Source organism: Cervus canadensis, chromosome 2, assembly GCF_019320065.1.
Source record: "Cervus canadensis isolate Bull #8, Minnesota chromosome 2, ASM1932006v1, whole genome shotgun sequence".
In the NCBI taxonomy this organism is placed as follows: Eukaryota; Metazoa; Chordata; class Mammalia; order Artiodactyla; family Cervidae; genus Cervus; species Cervus canadensis.
The window spans coordinates 92,890,650-92,908,923 of NC_057387.1; the positions used below are offsets into that span (position 1 = coordinate 92,890,650).

General features: G+C 34.7%; 1 protein-coding gene across 8 annotated transcripts in view; it reads left to right on the top strand.

The window, feature by feature from the left end:
• SPATA6 (spermatogenesis associated 6) overlaps positions 1–18,274 on the top strand; it is a 144,179-nt gene that overhangs the window by 68,947 nt on the left and 56,958 nt on the right. For 7 of the 8 annotated variants that reach the window (XM_043461388.1, XM_043461390.1, XM_043461386.1 and 4 more), the window contains 3 exons: positions 2,088–2,168; positions 8,440–8,733; positions 13,363–13,450. In XM_043461388.1, coding sequence (XP_043317323.1) covers positions 2,088–2,168; positions 8,440–8,733; positions 13,363–13,450 — 463 coding nt within the window. The remainder of the gene's footprint in view (positions 1–2,087; positions 2,169–8,439; positions 8,734–13,362; positions 13,451–18,274) is intronic. The other variant, XM_043461393.1, reaches the window with a different exon arrangement.

Genomic DNA, 18,274 nt, shown 5'->3' on the forward strand with positions numbered 1-18,274 from the left:
CTGCAAGGAGATCAAACCAGTCAATCCTAAAGGAAATCAACCCTGAATATTCTTTGGAAGGACTGATGCTGAAGCTGAAGCTCCAATCATTTGGCCACTTAATGCAAAGAGCCTACTCATTGGAAAAGACCCTGATCCTGGAAAAAGTTGAAGGAAGTAGGAGAAGGGGGTGACAGAGGATGAGATGGTTGGATGGCGTCACTCACTCAATGACATGAGTTTGAGCAAACTCCAGGAGATGGTAAAGGACAGGGAAGCCTGACATGCTGCAGTCCATGGGGTCGTAAGGAGTCAGACATGTCTTAGCCACTGAACAAGAAAAATAACAGTGATTCCTGTTTGCCTCTTGTATCCTATAGTGATTGTCCTCTGTCTGCTACGTACATACCTTGATTATATGTGGAGCACATAACTTGTTTCTTTATTAGTTCATATATATTCTAGTTGTGAGGAACTATATTCTTAGAACTGTACTTAAAGAACCATACCCGAGACAGCTAAATAATGGTTTGATTTAGGTGTAAACATCCTGGATTTCAAGCTGGTGTTTTAAAGGGGCGAAACTTTTTCCTTTACTTTTCTTTCTATTTCCTTCAGTAGGGCATGCATTTATTTTTCACATGAGAGAAATCTAAGTAATTTATGATCAAAGAGTGAATTGTGATTGTTTAAAAACATGCCCCCCCCCCAATTTTTGATGCCCTTCTGCTAAAAATGTAGTCTGTTTCTTTTGTTCTAGAATGCGGATTGTACTTAGGAGCTCTAATGAATAGAAAGTGACAGAAGTGACAGTGTTAGACTTCTAAGACTAAATCATAAAAAGAATTATGTCTTCTTCCTTGCTTTTCTTTGGAAGAACTAGTTACCATATCATGAGGACATTCAAGAAGTCCTGTGGAGAGGTTTTTATGATAAGGAGCCACGTCCTCTTTTTTAAAAGATGGAAAAGAAGTGAGTCCTCCAGTCAGCAGCTGTGTGAATCTTAGGAAGCAAATCCTCTTGCCTCAGACAAGCCTTCAGATAACTACAGCCCAAACAACATCTTGACTGAAATCTCAGGAGAGATTTCAAGCCAGAGCCACATAGTTCAGCCTCTTCCAGATTCCTGACCCTTAGAAACTATGTGAGACAGTAAACGTGTAATGATGTTTTAAACTGCTAAGTAACATGCTTTGCAACAATAGATAACTAATAAATAAACATAGTGGATATCATCAATAAAAGTATGTTTGTTGAAAAAGTCATCCACTTAATTCATAGGTAGCTCATATTTAACTTTTTTGTAGTGTATAATGTTTGAAACTTTGAAGTTAGTAAGTCAAAGACAGGGTAAAGTGTTTGACTTCCATTATATTAGAATGAAGCAGCCCTGGGCACAGACAGCAGTGTGTCTTTGATGATTTGGTGAACTGTAATTTGTGTGACTGTCATTTGTGTGCTTCCAGATATTTTCCCAGGTACTTTGTGGCTGTTCCTTTGAATTTTACCATTTTTCTCTACTTACCTCAAAACAGTGTTTAAACTGATGATTGAAATGTTGCAAGAGATAGAAACCACATTCATTCATTCATAGATCTGGATTTAAGCTTCATTATGGGAAAAACTGTTGGAAGAATTGGTAGAGACTTATCCATCTTCTACATTCGAGAACTGTATACCCAGGAGCTGTGAATATTTTTTAGCATCTAGAGACTATGAAAGTATTTCTTGATTGCATAGTTATGTATGTCTCAATTTGTAAGAGTAAAAAGAGTTAGAATCTATTGAGTATTTTCACATATTTAGAACTTTAATATTATTATTAACAATCTTTAAAAAATTTTATAGGGAAATACTTGAAAATGAAAAATTTCTTAATTTCTCCATAAAAGCGATATAATCACTTGTAAGTGAATCATCAGCAGTGAAACTGTTTCTTGATAGCATTTAACATTAGTTTGTTGTCTTTATCCTTAATAAGAAGTTCAAACTAACAAAAAGCAGTTGAACCTTGATAAATGTTTGTTACTGTAGGTTGTATTTTCATCAGTAATAATTATCTCTTTAAAAGTTAAAATGTCTAATAATACCCTGTCTTTCCTCTTTAGGGAATTGCTCCAAAGCTGGAATTTTCTACAACCTCAGTGATTACTGAATGTCTGATAAGTTCAAGGAAGTGCCGCACTCAGGTTAAAATAATTTATTTAAAGTATTTAATGATTTAATGTATTAGTTCATATTTATTGGGCATTTGGCAAGTGCTATTTTTTTTATTTCAGCTGAAGTTCCTTTAACTTTCTTTGGATCTTTCAGTTCAGTTAGTTTAGTTCAGTCACTCAGTCGTGTCCAACTCTTTGCGACCCCATAGACCACAGCATGCCAGGCTTCGCTGTCCATCACCAACTCCCAGAGTCTACTCAAACTCATCTCCATTGAGTCAGTGAGGCCATCCAACCATCTCATCCTTTGTCGGCCCCTTCTCCTTCTGCCTTCAATCATCCCCAGCATCAGGGTCTTTTCAAATGAGTTAGCTTTTCATCTCAGGTGGCCAAAGTATTGGAGTTTCAGCTTCAACATCAGTCCTTCCAGTGAAAACTCAGGACTGATTTCCTTTAGGATGGACTGGTTGGATCTCCTTGCAGTCGAAGGGGCTCTCAAGAGTCTTTTCCAGTGCCACAGTTCAAAAGCATCAGTTCTTCAGTGCTCAGCTTTCTTTATAGTCCAACTCTCACATCCATACATGACTACTGAAAAACCCATAGCCTTGACGAAACAGACCTTTGTTGGTAAAGTAATGTCTCTGCTTTTTAATATGCTGTCTAGGTTGGTCATAACTTTCTTTCCAAGGAGTAAGTGTCTTTGAATTTCATGGCTGCAGTCACCATCTGCAGTGATTTTGGAGCCCAAAAAATAAAATCTGTCACTGTTTCCATTGTTCCCTCATCTATTTGCCATGAAGTGATGGGACCAGATGCCATGTTCTTAGTTTTCTGAATGTTGAGCTTTAAGCCAGCTTTTTCACCCTCCTCTTTCACTTTCATCAAGAGGCTCTTTAGTTCTTCGCTTTCTGCCATAAGGATGGTGTCATCTGCATATCTGACGTTACTGATATTTCTCCCAGCAATCTTGATTCCAGCTTGTGCTTCATCCATCCCAGCATTTCTCATGATGTACTCTACATATACATTAAATAAGCAGGGTGACAATATATAGCCTTTACATACTCCTTTTCCTATTTGGAACCAGTCTGTTGTTCCATGTCCAGTTCTAACTGTTGCTTCCTGATCTGCATACAGATTTTTTAAGAGGCAGGTGAGGTGGGCTGGTATTCCTGTCTCTTTCAGAATTTTCCACAGTTTATATTGATCCACACAGTCAAAGGCTTTGGCATAGTCAATAAAGCAGAAATAGATGTTTTTCTGGAACTCTCTTACTTTTTCAATGATCCAGTGGATGTTGGCAATTTGCTCTCTGGTTCCTCTGCCTTTTGTAAAACCAGCTTGAACATCTGGAATTTCACGGTTCACATATTGCTGAAGCCTGGCTTGGAGAATTTTGAGCATTACTTTGTTAGAGTGTAGATGAGTGCAATTGTGCGGTAGTTTGAGCATTCTCTTTCTTTGGGATTGGAATGAAAACTGACCTTTTCCAGTCCCGTGGCCACTGTTGAGTTTTCCAAATTTGCTGACATTGAGTGCAGCACTTTCACAGCATCATCTTTTAGGATTTGAAATAGCTCAACTGGAATTCCATCACCTCCACTAGCTTTGTTCATAGTGATGCTTCCTAAGGCCCACTTGACTTCACATTCCAGGATGTCTGGCTGTAGGTGAGTGATCACACCATTGTGGTTATCTGTGTCATGAAGATCTTTTTTGTACAGTTCTTCTGTGTATTCTTGCCACCTCTTCTTAATATCTTCTGCTTCTGTTAGGTCCATACCATTTCTGTCCTTTATTGAGCCCATCTTTGCATGAAATGTTCCCTTGGTATCTCTAATTTTCTTGAAGAGATCTCTAGTCTTTCTGTTATTTTCCTCTATTTCTTTGCATTGATCACTGAGGAAGGCTTTCTTATCTCTCCTTGCTACTCTTTGGAACTCTGCATTTAAATGGGTATATCTTTCTTTTTCCCTGTTGTTTTTCACTGCTCTTCTTTTCAGTTATTTGTAAGGCCTCCTCAGAGAACCATTTTGCTTTTGCTTTTTTGCATTTCTTTTTCTTAGGAATCATCTTGCTCCCTGTCTCCTGTACAATGTCATGAACCTGCATCCATAGTTCATCAGGCACTCTAACAGATCTAGTTCCTTAAATCTGTTCCTTAAATCTGTTTCTCGCTTCTGCTGGATAAATGTAAGGGATTATATTTGGATCTTTAAAGTAAAACAATTATCATGGATATTTAGCATTTTGTTTACATGTTAATAAGTGTGAATGTGAAAAGCTTGTTACAGTTGTAGATGGTACTTTTGCTTACTTACTTCATTTTTTTTTAATTTTAATGGAAAGAAATTAAACTGCCAGAAAGATGTTGGGATCAAGAAGTTCCACAGAGAACCAGATTGGAGGCTTCTATAGATCTTAAGGAACTTTAAGTTCAAAGGATTTGCTAAAAAGTTCCCTTTTTAGCAAATGGGCCACAGGTACTCAGACTGGGTTATAGGTATTTAGTAGGTATAGCTTCTTGAGTGTTTCTGATTCCTTAAGGGACTGTTGCTCTAGTTTGGTGGCTGTTCTATGCTATCAGATCAAGAGAAGCTTGGCTACTTCAGTTTAAGTACCTTCTATGTTTGTAAAATCTGTCTTTAGCAAACTCAGATATCTGGATCTAATACTCCATTTTGGTCCAACTTTCTACTGAGTCACCAGGCTCATCTTGCTGCCCTGTCCACAGATGATCTAACAGTGTCCAGGCATCACTCATACATGTGTGGCTGCATTATGACCAGGTAACAATGGGCAGCCTGTGACGATGAGCTAGGACTATATAAAGCCTAGTGGGCCCAAACAGGGCAGGACTGGACCTATGGTGGGAAAAGTAGAATGTTAATCTCCTACATTAACAGTTTAAGAGTAAATTCTCTCAGGGTGATAACAAGCTAAGAAAGGTAAAATATAGTTATAAGATTATCACGGGGATCTTTCTTACTTTGTTTAGCAGGACATTTGCTATATCAGAGTTTAGCCTAATTATTTGTCTTTTAAATGCAAGATGAAATATTGCTGTTAGAGGTCTGATGACTTGCTTGCCAAATGTAGGGCTGGCTTACTGACTTGTTTGGAGATATGCTCTGTGCACATTTATAAATTGTCATAAATTCTTTTCCTAGTCATAACAAGTTGCCTTTCCACGCTTGGGTATTCACTTCTGCTGGATGGGTAGAAGGTTCTCTTTTTTGGTCAGGAGTGTAGCATACACACAGAGGAGTGCATACATTCTAAGTGTACCGCTTGGTGGAAGACGCCTTACTAAATGTAGAACTGTCATCCCACTAGTAGTTTCATTGGACTAGCATTTTCCTCTATAAGCTTTTGGCTGACTTGCTCTCAGTGTTTGTCATTTGTTCTTTGTTGAACAGAAATGTGAGAAACTAGTTGTTGGTGTTAGTGTTTAAGAAAATATTCTTGAGAATCAGACAGATTTGGTTTCAAGTTCCTCATAAGACTGATTTAAAGATTAGAGAATATATGTGCCTGGCATGTAACATATAATTAATAAATTTTGTGACTGTTACTGAGGTTATGGTTTTAATTAAGACAACTGAGATGTAGAAGACATAGATGAAATATTAGAATATATTGCCTAATGGGTGCAACAGAGTATACATTTTTACATTAAAATTGTGGATGGTAACAGGCAGAATTTTAATTTTATGTGATAGTGTTTGAGAACATGCTAAATCCACTTTTTTCCCAAGTAAGTATTAGTTACAATTAAATTTTTAATGGCTCTAAAACAGCATTTTCAGCTTTAAATACAGTTTAAAATAAGACAAACCATTTTAATTTTTAAGAGTGAGTAAAATAAACTTCATATGATAATTTAGGTTTATAAATATTTATAATGATCTTTATTCCTTTGGGAACATTTTTTTTCAAGTTTTTTAAATCACAATTGATGTCACCAATTGAATGGACTGATAATAATAAGGTATATTATTGGGATTTTCTGGAATAAATCATTTTCTACTTTCTTTTACCTACCACAGATTAGAATTTATTATTAGTAGTAAGTAGTTAAATATTACATATTAATAAAGTAACTTTATTAGTATGTCTGGTAATCTATATCAGGTCTTCTGTGTAACTAAGTTAGTAACTTAAAGTAAGTTATTTCTCACTGTTGTGTGGCTTGGCTGTGTAATTCTTTTGGTTTGGGCTGGCTAGGCTAGGGCTGAGTGGTCTAGGATGGCTTCACCTATATGTTTGGCAGCTGGATGACTTCTTGGTCTGAGAGGGATTTTACATTCCTGGTATTTGGCTTGATGTCAACTGGGGTGATGGCCATAGACTGTCCTCATGTAGCAGGCAAACTTCAGCTCCTTCACATGTGGCAGGAAAGTTTTTCTGGAGTAAAATTAGACAAGCACTTTTCAAGTCTCCTTTTGTTACAATTGCTGTTTGGTGGCTGATAGAGCCATTTTGTATAAAACAGCCACTATTTTAAGTTTTGTTGGACATTAATAGGATACATTAAGGATTGATTAGGTTAGAAAGCATGAATCTGTGGTAGATAGAGCACAGATATACTGTATGATATTCAGCATTCAAAAAGTGTAATGAAGAAAGTGTGAGTTAGTTTCGGTTTGGTATAAACAGAAGTGGGTGAGAAGGAACTTTACAGCATTACTGAAATAGGTAATGATGGATTTATCTGGATCTGAAAGTAAGAGATACTAAAAATGTGTGAAGATCTAGGAGAAAGAGATCTAGGGGCTGAGGAGGAGAGGAGGGCAAGTAACAGATTCAGTGAAAATAAAAGGAGTAGGTTGAGGAAAAGAAGGTTTGGTCAACAAGAGATTTTCAGAGTTTAGGGTGCAGTGGATCTGAATAATGGTGAAATCTAGGATGAAGTAGAAAGAGATAGTTAAAGCTTAGCAGTAGAAAGTCTAAGTTCAAGGTCTTGGAAAGATTCATTGCTTGAACATTTTATTAAACCTCAAAGGTTCATGTGCTAACAATGCTGCTGCTTTGACTCAGTGTGATGTCATAAAGATGCATGAAGTGGGATGAAAATTCTGAATTACTTGAAGTCATTGAACAAGGTGGGAGAAGGTCCGGGAGCATTAACAAGAGCTAGAGAAGAAAGATGATGAAATAATCTGATGCTGCTGGTCTGTATGAGACTTGTGGACTTACTTTTTTCCTAATCAGAAAATATTTTCTTGTTTTCCTATTTTCTTTTCTGTTTTTCTGCTTTAAAAAATGCGTGACTCTTCTATTTTATGTTTGTATTTTATTTACTCTGAAATAGATACCCTTAGCAGGTAGAGAGGGAGACTGAGAAGGTGGAAAAGGGGAGAGGGAGGTTAGGTGGTTTTTTAAAGTTGGAAAGTTAGGAGGACATTCACTGATTCTTAACCGTCTGTTTTCTCTACTATTGGAAAGCTTATAAATCTAGATACTGCTTGAAGTGGTCTTTACGTTGTTTATTTGTGATCCAGCTTTTGTAAGGCAGAATAATTTTTATTTGAATAAAATATCCTAATTCAAAAATTTTAGAAATGTCATGTTTGTTTTTAAAATTAGCCAATATTATTTGAAGATAGAGTATTAGTTATTAAAATTTATAACATGTCTTTTGGACATTTTTACTTATATGAAAGTATAGAATTAAGTGCTATTGAATTTTAAAGTTTGGAAGAGATATTAAAATTCTAATCACCTTGTATAATTCAAATAATATGTTCAATGAAAATACGTAAAAAGCTTTACTTCAGAGTTTCATATTGTGCAAGTGTATGTAATTATAATAGTATGAATGAAACATAATAGTTTTCTCCATTAAGATTTTATAATCAACTAATTAGATGTGTATTTGTAAGATTATTAAACTTAGCCTCTTAAATTATATAGCCAGTTAGTTACAAATGATAAACCAACATTTACATTAATTTTTAGTATATTGAAAAATAACTTTAATTTTTTCTTAGATTTTTCAAATGATTAAATATTGGGCTTTAACTTTCATAAAGTACTTCTTATACTTAAGAAGAAGTGTGGTACAGTATATTTTACTTATTACTAGACAGAGTTATTTGGGAGGATATGAATTTGACTTCCCCCAGAATCTGCACAAACAAGAGAGACTGATCTAGTTGGTTTTGATAGATTATATGTACCTTAAATTATTTTTAAAAGTTTTTTCTACCTGTGGTTATATATGTGGTTTACCCAAGGGTCATAATATGTATAAAGTATATCTCTCCTGGCCAAACTAATTTTTATTTTTTACGTTTAGGATAAATTTGTTTACCATACGGCTCCAGTTGAAAAACCACACGGCAGACTGCAAAACAGAACATCGAGGTCACAAAAGAAAAAATCCAAGTCACCTGAGAGAAATAAGTATTGCATAAATGCAAAAAACTACGAACAGCCTACAATTTCTTCAAAATCACACTCTCCATCTCCTTACACAAAAAGACGCATGTGTGAGCTATCAGAAGACACCAGGCGGCGGCTGGCCCATTTAAATCTGGGCCCTTATGAATTCAAAAAAGAAACAGATAAACCTCCGTTTGTGATTAGACATGTATGTGTTCTTTGAAACATTTCCATTTGAAACTGATCTAATCTGTAATTGCACTAAAATATTACTCTCAAACTTCTTTCAACTTCTAGCTTATATGAATAATTTTTCTTCCTGAACTGTATGTTAGCCTAGCAATCTAAAATGGAAAATTAACTTAATAAAAGAACATTCTTTTGCAGCCTTTAAACCTGACAGAGATCAAGCTCCATTATGAATCCCATAAGTCCTCTAAGTAGCCATTTCCTTTCCTCTTATAAGTGGACAGTGTAATAACTTTACAAATTGACCTGATATATAATTGACATTAGTACTAAAATGGCAGAGTAGGATTTTAAAAGAGGAACTAGTTTTCTTTGTGAAAAGGAAGATACCCACCCCCAGCCCTTTAAAAAATTGTAATGGAAAAGTTCCCCTTATAATTATGTCCCTTGGGTAAACCTTATATAATGGACTTTGAAGCAAATCATCATTTGATGGGAACGGAAAGGCCTTTGAAAAAGAAGACTTAACTTTAAGGGTAATGGAGTTTCTAATCTTTCTGTATGGAAGCCTGTTTTGATGTGTTTTGTGTTTAAAGCTTGTATCCATATGATAGCCAAAAAGATTTTGGCTAGTTTTTAAGTGTCTGTAATAATATTTAATAAAAATATTTCTCTGAATCTTCATAATTTAATTTTTATAAAAATATTTTACCTTAAAAGCATTTCTGTAACAAAAGATTACAAATTAATTAAAAAATTGCTTTATATAATAATAAACTTGAAGATTTAAGTGCCTATAGAAGCAAAACAACTTTTTAAGGTACCTATAAAACACTTTCTGACTTTAATGTTTCCAGTGCATTTTTCCAAATTTTAAAATGTGAATGTAAATGCAAACAAGTAAACATGTTCCTTTGATGGTCTAATAGCTTTTTTAACATTTGTGATACCATTTTTAAAAAATTTAGATGTACTTTAAACAGTATTTCATCCCATTTTCTTATTTTGACTATGAATCTTTTATTATTTTAGCCTAAAGTAATAGATTTTTATTGTAAAAAAGAAAATTTTTAATAATTACAATAACAAATGTAAATGGTTACATTTTATTGAGATCATTGTAATTGCACTTGTCTTATTTATAGAACTTGTTTATAGTTTCTGGTCCCTGTTTTTTGTTGTTTGAACAATATCCAGATATGTTTACTTGCTTGTTTGATGGCAGTTTCAGAATGCCTTTAATTTTGTTTGCCCACAATTGCGAATTAAATTGAAAAGAAAGGACATGCTAAATTCTAACCTGAAGGAATATTAGCACTTTAATTAAAATACCTATGTACAAAGATAGCTAGGAATATTTTGAGTGTTAGCCACATAAAAATTGCTTAGGGAAATAACTGCTCTTAAAATGTTTAGTATTATTTTCATATCACTGCTTAAAATAGAATAATTTTATTAATTCTTGGTATACATTTTGACATTTTTATTTAAATGATTTCCCTTTCAACTTTCCAATGAACAGGAAGAAATATATGCTTCTAAGTTTATAACTACAAAATTACTTACAGTGACTGTAAAAGGACTATATTTTTCCAACTGTGTTTATCAACATACGCCTCCTGCCTCCGTAACCATTCATGATTTTCAAAGCACTTAACAAAATTGGTAACCAAGCAAAATTTTAATTTGATATATGAATATACAAAATGTGATACTTCTAGGAAAGTCATTCTAGTTTTATAGGTACTGTATAAAAAGTAATCTTAAAGAATAAAGAAGTTTCAAGAAACTAGTATGCTCCCAAACAAACTAGCACAACCATTCTATAAGAGTTAAATTACATTCTTTGCTTTTTTAAATTTATGTAGAAGTTAGTATTTTTTTCTATTATGGTAAAATATTCATAATATAGTATTTCTATTCTGCCATTTCATATAAATAGAAGCATACAATTTTTGCCTTTTTGTCTTTTTTCATTTAGTACATTTAGTACAGTGCTTTCAACTTTCATTTGTGTTGCAGCATGTATCAGTACTTGATTCTTTTTATGACTGAATAATTCAGTGTACATTTTGTGTATCCATTAATCTGTTGATGGACATTTGAATTTTCACCTTTTAGTTATGTGAATAGTACTTCTGTGAACATTCATGTGCAAGTTTTATTTGAATATCTGTTTTAATTCCCAACTGCTTTAACACCTAGGAAGGGGGTTGCGGGGCCATATGGGCTTCCCTGGTGGCTCAGACAGTAAAGAATCTGCCTGCAGTGCGGGAGACCTGAGTTCAATCCCTGGGTCAGGAAGATCACCTGGAGAAGGGAATGGCAGCCCACTCCAGTATTCTTGCCTGGGAAATCCCATGGACAGAGGAGCTTGGTGGGCTACAGTCCATGGGTTCACAAAGAGTCGGACAGAACTGAGTGACTAACACGTGGTAATTCTGTGTTTAACTTGCTGAAGAATTGCCCAACTGTTTTCCAGAGTTTGCTCTGTTTTCGCCAGCAATGTATGATGTTTCCAATTTATCCACATTCTCACTAATGTCTATTATTTTCTGTTTTGTTTTATTTTTATTGTAGCTATCCTGAGGGGTGTAGAGTGGTATCCCATTATGGTTTTGATTTGCATTTCTCTAATGAGAAATCTTTGCTTTGCTTCTTTTCTTGTACTTGTTGGCCATTTACATATCTTCTTTGGAGAAATGTCTATTCAAGACCTTTGCCAGTTTTTTAATTAGGTTGCTTGCCTTTTAGTTGAATTAAGTTGTAAGTTTTCCTTATATATATATTAGGGGTCTAGAACCTTGTCAGGTATATGATTCGCAAGTATTTTTCTTATTCTGTTGCTTGCCTTTTCACTTTTTTAATTTAAATTTTTAAAAATCATGGTAAAATATATAGTATATAAAACTTACTATTTTAACCATTTTAAGTGTACATTTTAAAGTATATACATTAAGTACATTCACATTGTTGTGGTGATGACCACCACCATTTTATCTCCAAAACATTCAGCATTTTGCTAAACTGAAATGCTGAACTCATTAAACAATAATTACCCACTTCTTTTCCCCTTCATCCCTTGGCAACACCTTTCTACTTTTTGTGTCTATGAATTTTACTGCTTTGGGTATCTCATATAAGTTGTACCCAAAAAATACAATATTTGTCAATTTGTGAATTGCTCATTTCACTTAGAATAACATCATTAAAGGGCTTCCCTGGTAGCTCAGGTGGTAAAGAATCAACCTGCAATGCAGGAGACCCTGGTTCTATTCCTGGGTCGGGAAGATGCCCTGGAGGAGGACATGGTAACCCACTCCAGTATTCTTTCCTGGAGAATCCCTGTGGACAGAGGAGCATGGTGGGCTACAGTCCATGGGTTTGCAAAGTCAGACACGACTGAGCGACTAAACACAGCACAGCAGCAAAGCATTAAGGTTAACTCATACTACAACATGTGACAGAATTTTCTTCCTTGTTACAGCTGGATAATCTTTTAAATGTATATACCATATTAGTTTACCCATTCATCAGTTGATGGACCCTTGGATTGCTTCTATCTTTTGGCTGTTGTGAATACTACTGCTCTGAACATACTATAAAAATATCTGTTCAGGGCCTTGCTATTCAGTTCTTTTGAGTATATACCCAGAAGTGGAATTGCTGGGTCATATGACAGTCCTGTTTTGAAGAACCACCACGCTGCTTTCTACAGTGGCTGCACCTATTTACATTCCTACTTGTGGCTGCACCTATTTACATTCCTTGTGCACTAAGAGTGCACAAGTAGTTCAATATCTCCACATCCTTGCCAACACTTGTTATTTTCTGCTTTTTTATAATGGCCATCCTGATGGGGGTAAAATAGACTTGACTTGCATTTTACTAATGATTAGTGATGCTGAATGGTTTTTCATGTGCTTATTGGTCATTTGTATAAATTTTTTTGAGAAATGTCTTTTTTAAGTCCTTTGCTCAATTTTTTTTTATTGAGTTTTTGAAGTTTGTTTATATAGTCTAGATATTAATGCCTTTTCAGATAATAATTTGCAAATATTTTGCCCTACTACATGGGTTGCCTTTTCACTCTCTTGATATTGCCCTTTTATGTAAAAAGCTTTTAATTTTAGTAGATAGAGCTGTCTTTTTTGTACAGATTTAAATCAGCCTGACTCTTTTTGTTAGAAAACATGGATGACTGTTAATATGTTATTCCTACTCAGAATGCTGGCTCCTAAATGCAGCCAGGTAAAGACACTAAATTCAAAATCTGTATGCTAAGGAGATAAGTAATAAATGGCTGAACTTGTTTTTGAAATGTAGCAAAGTAAGATTTCTCTATTTTTAACTTTGTAGTGGGACTCATACTAGGCAATAGAGTAATGGACACTTCAAGTGTAAATATATTCATTTTAGAGTGGATTCAGAATATAATTTAAAATTTCTGGAATTTAAATTTTACTTAAAAACAAATAGCAAAATACTTGGCTAAGCTCTGATTTTGGAACGTGCCTGAACTATGTAGGCAGTATCATGTTAACCTGATGATATGTGATCTATGTACCTTACTTGATTTTCTGGTACCATTATACTGAAAAAAAAAAAAATGAAGCTTTTTGTTACATTGAAATTTTCCTTATTCTAGGTCGATCCCCCAAGTCCCAGGGCCGATGCTTTATTTGGATCTCCTGGCAGAGACTGTGAAAGAGATGGATGGTCCAGGCTGCACAATGGTAATATATAAGTTATCTCTGTTGTTTTAGTTATCTTTCCTACATTCAGGTGTTTATCTTGGCATCAATTAAAACAAAAGAGAATCTTGGCTATATTGAAAAGTATGTTACAATGACACTTTTTAAAAGTTATGGGATACCCAAGTAGATACTCTTTAATAGAATTTAAGTGCTGCTATAAATCATCATCTTTGTGATTCAAAACATATTAGCATATTAAAGACTGTGATACCTTTTAGTAAAACAAACAAAAAAAAAAACTTTGATTTTGTTTTGCTCAACAGTTTTTAAATTTATTTGGCCATGAAACCTTTTTCCTACTTTAACATGCATTACTTAGTTTGTGGAACAGACTTTGGGAAATACAGTTGTAAAAAGAGTTCAAGCTGATACTTTTGTACATACATTTATACTTATATTTGAATGCTTGCTCAGCCACTTATTTATAAACTGAGCATTCTTGAACAAATTATCTTAACTACTCTGATAGTTAAGATAAAATATCAGTTTATTGAAGAATGAAGATAACATGATAAATATTACTATGCAAAATGCCCTAGCACACAGAACACTTAATATCAGCTGTCACAATAATATTTATATTTTGGGAAAGATAACGTTCTTTTAGTTTAGTTTTTAGGCCTGATCCTAATAGTTAGATAGGTTATTTCTAAGTTCATTATGAAGATGATTTTAATAAAGAAGATTAAATAGTATTTTATAGTTGGCGATGTATTTGTGTGTGTGTGTGTACACACGTGCACATGTGCGCACCCTCAGTTGTGTCTGATTCTGTGACCCTATGGACTGTAACTCACCAGGCTGCACTGTCCATGAGATTCTTCAGGCAGTCACAAACATGGAGTGGGTTGCCATTTCCTTCCCCAAGGGTTCTTCCTTACCCAGGGATTGAACCAGCATCTCCATGTCTTCTGCATTGGCAGAAGGATTCTTTACCTCTGAGCTACCTGGGAAGCCCAATTAGTGACATCTAAGTGTTAATATCTGTAGACGCTGGCTAGTCAATTCACCAGAAGCCTTTAAGTTAATTTATTGCACACTAAGAAAAAGGCATAGAAAAGTGAGAGTAAAAAAATATAATCAAGGTGTTGTGAGCTTTGTCTCTTTCTGATTCTAAACTCTAGTATATAATCTCTCTCTCTTTTAAAATTAGGATATGAAACATTCTTATCTAAGAACATGAAGAGTTTGTGCTCACCTATTTCCCTCTTTTAGCATTAATTGGGAGATAAATAGGGTAATCGATAAGCCTTTTGTACTCTGAATAACAGATTATATGAAATTAGGAACAGATGTTATACTGTTTCCCCTCTTGGACTAAATTGATAGACATTGAGTAAATATGCGTTAAGGACCAGAAAAATTGAAAATGACTTCAATATAGACTTTTCTTGGGAAGATGTTTTTGGAATGCACTTAAATGTCTGATTTCCCCTAACAATTATTATATATTTCCCAGCAGAACTGTTATAGTTTCTAGTAACTTCATATCAAAGCAATCAGCTGCCTATATAGAGGTACAATTAGGTCAATAATGAGGGGCTTTTTTCTTTTAACTTTTTATTTTGATATGATTTTAGACTTATAGAAAGTGGAAATAGTACAAAGAATTCCCCTATGCCTTTGACTCAGAATCTGCAAATATTAATATTTGCTTTTCCTTCTCCCTCCATCTTTCTCTTTCTTTCTCCTCCTTGCCTCCATCTCTGTATGTGTGACTGTGTATAAATTTTTCCCGACATTGCTATAGACTGAATTGTGTCCCTGAAAATTCATATGTTGAAGTTCTAACCCCCAGCGGTGGTATTTGGAGATGGGTCATTATCTTTGGGAGGTAATTAGGTTTAGATGAGTTTATGGGGTAGGGTTCTCATGATAGGATTAATGTCAGAGATCCCATGTCAGTGATCTTCCTTTCTCTCTGTCATGTAAGGACACAACCAAAAGGCAGCCATCCTCAAGCCAGAATGAGAGCTTTCACCGAAACCTGGCTGTGTTGGCACCCACATCTCAGACTTCCAGCTTCTAGAAGTATGAGAAATAGATGTTTATTGTTTAATTCACCTAGTCTATGGTAGAAGACAGCCCGAGAAAACTAACACAGTTTTTATCTTGCTGCTGCTGCTGCTGCTGAGGCGCTTCAGTCGTGTCCAACTCTGTGCGACCCCATAGACGGCAGCCCACCAGGCCCCTCCGTCCCTGGGGTTCTCCAGGCAAGAATACTGGAGTGGGTGGCCATTTCCTTCTCCAGTTTTTATCTTAAGGTGATGTAATTATCAAAACAAGAAACTAACAATATAATAATGTTGACTAATCTATAAACCTAACTCAGATTTTGCCACTTGTTCTAATACCTATTTTATAGCAAAAAGAATGTCACATCATGCATAACCTTCAGTTGCCGCATCTCTTTTGTTTTCTTTAATATGGATCAGTTCCTTGGCCTTTCTTTATGTTTGTGATCATTTTTAAGAGTAAAGGCCACTTTTTTAATAGAATGTCCCTCAATTTGGGTTTGTTTTACTATTTTCCTCTTTCTTAGATTTATTCATTTTCTCCCAAAATACAGCAGAAGTGATATGTTACTGTCAGTGCAGCACGTCAAGATGTATGTGATGTTGCTTTGTTACTGATGATGTTAATTTGCTCACTTGATTATGGTGGTATCTGTTAGGTTTCTGCAGGAAAAAGGTGCTATTTCTTCCTTCCCTTTGTAATTATGGGGAGATCGAGACTCGGTTAATACTCCTTGACTCTAACCTCTTTACCATATGTTGATGATTCTTGCTGGAAACAATTTATTACGGTGATTTTTACCAAATATTTTAAAAATTCCATTTTTCTTTATACATTTATTATTTGCCTTTTACCATAAATAGTTTCCCCTTCTCTTCTCTCTAATTTTAATGCCTCTATTCTTTGGACTGCTTTTCTTTCTGGCTAGCGGTTGAGCAACTGTACTTTGGGTTCTTACCAGCTATTTAAATACATGTGGAAATTTCTTATGATAGACTCTTAGGCATAGTAAATTTTCACTTATGACTATCTTGGAAATTCTTCTTGAAAATTTTCTTGCCAAATTATCTTGCAGAATAATTTTTAAGTTCCTATAGGATACCATTTTCACCAGTGTTGATTGAGTTAGTCTTCATTCAAGTCATGTGAAGGTGAATTTAACTACGTATGATCAGGAAGAGAGTGACCAAAGCTTTGAGAGGCTATGTGACATGTTGGAGCACTATAGAGCTTGAACCCAGATCTTACAACCCCAAGTTCCTTTCTTTTCCACCACTCTCTTACTCCTTTCCCTACTATCCTTTAGATGTTTTTGTTTTTTTTTTTAATAAAATTTCCAAGTTTTCTCTGGCTGGAATTTCCATGAAATATAATTCTAATCTATGCAGTCCTTTTGAAGAAACTTAGTATCTCTGGTACCTTAAGAATATTTGGAAGCTTCATCTGGTCATTTGAGCATTTTAAAGTTGTCCTTTTTTAATTTGCTTAGGATTTAGCAAATACCTCTCATTTCCAAATGCCATCATTTTGAGGAGTAGGCCTTCAACATACACATTTGGGAGGACACAAATATTCTGTTTGTAACACTGATTTCATGAGATCATAGGAGAATCAAATAATAGCTAATATTTATTGTGTTTTCTGCTAGCCATTATCCTAAGTACTTATATTTCATTGATTCATTACTCACAGTAACCTCAAAAATTTTAGGTACTATTAGTTATCCTCATTTTACAGATGAAGAAATCTGAGATTTAAGGAAATGTAAGTTGTTCAAGATCACACATATACACACACACAATCTAAATTAGCGTTTTCGTTTTCTTTATACTTTTCTTTAGTGTGATCCATTCATTAAGGCCCAGCTCAACTTTTTCCTCCTATAGGAAGTTTCGCCTGATTGTCTTCAACTTTGAGAGATTGAACTCTGATATGACTTTTTAACAGCATTAATTGCCAGTACCATTCTGATGTAGCTTGCCCTTTAATGCTGCTGTTATTTGACTTGGTAATAACTTAAGTAAATTATAAGCACTGCACAACCATGGGCCATGATTTTTATCTCCTTTATCTCCTACATTTAGGATATAGTTAGTGCCTAATTGTTAGTAAGAGTGGTTAAATGTGAACATTAGGAAACCTTAGATGAAAGTGTTAGCTTAATTTATAAAAATGAAAGAAAATTGTAGAAGTTTGTCTGAATTGGGGTAAGTTTATAAATGGTTTTTGCCTGGAGAATTCCAGGGACAGATGAGCCTGGCGGGCTACAGTCCATGGGGTCACAAAGAGTCAGCACCACTGAGCACAGCAGGGCACAGACCATCCTGGGTCTGTGTCTATAGAGCCTGATTCTCTGCAAAAAGTGGTTAGGGAAGGTAAGATATAGACTGTTAACAGTGTTTTTTATTGAAATGTATTAGTAAAGAAGTAGAGTTTCAAATTATGGTTCTGATTTTCTCATCTATCAATATAATAGAGATTATAATTCTACAAAGTTGACTCCTTTAAGTAATAAATAGAACACCAAGTGTACATTTATAATGTAGTGGTTTGTTTTAGGGAGAGATTTGAAATAATTTTATAATCCACTGTTGTAAATACTGAGAATAGGTACTTTTATGAATTGTATAATTTAATCATAACTATAACTCTCTTGAGGTAAGGTAAGCATTGTCTTTATACTTTTAAAATGAGGCATGAAATTAATTGTATAACTTGACCAAATTAGCATCTATGGCAAATTGAACCTGGCCTTGTTTGAGTTAGAATTCGATAGTCATGATGTTG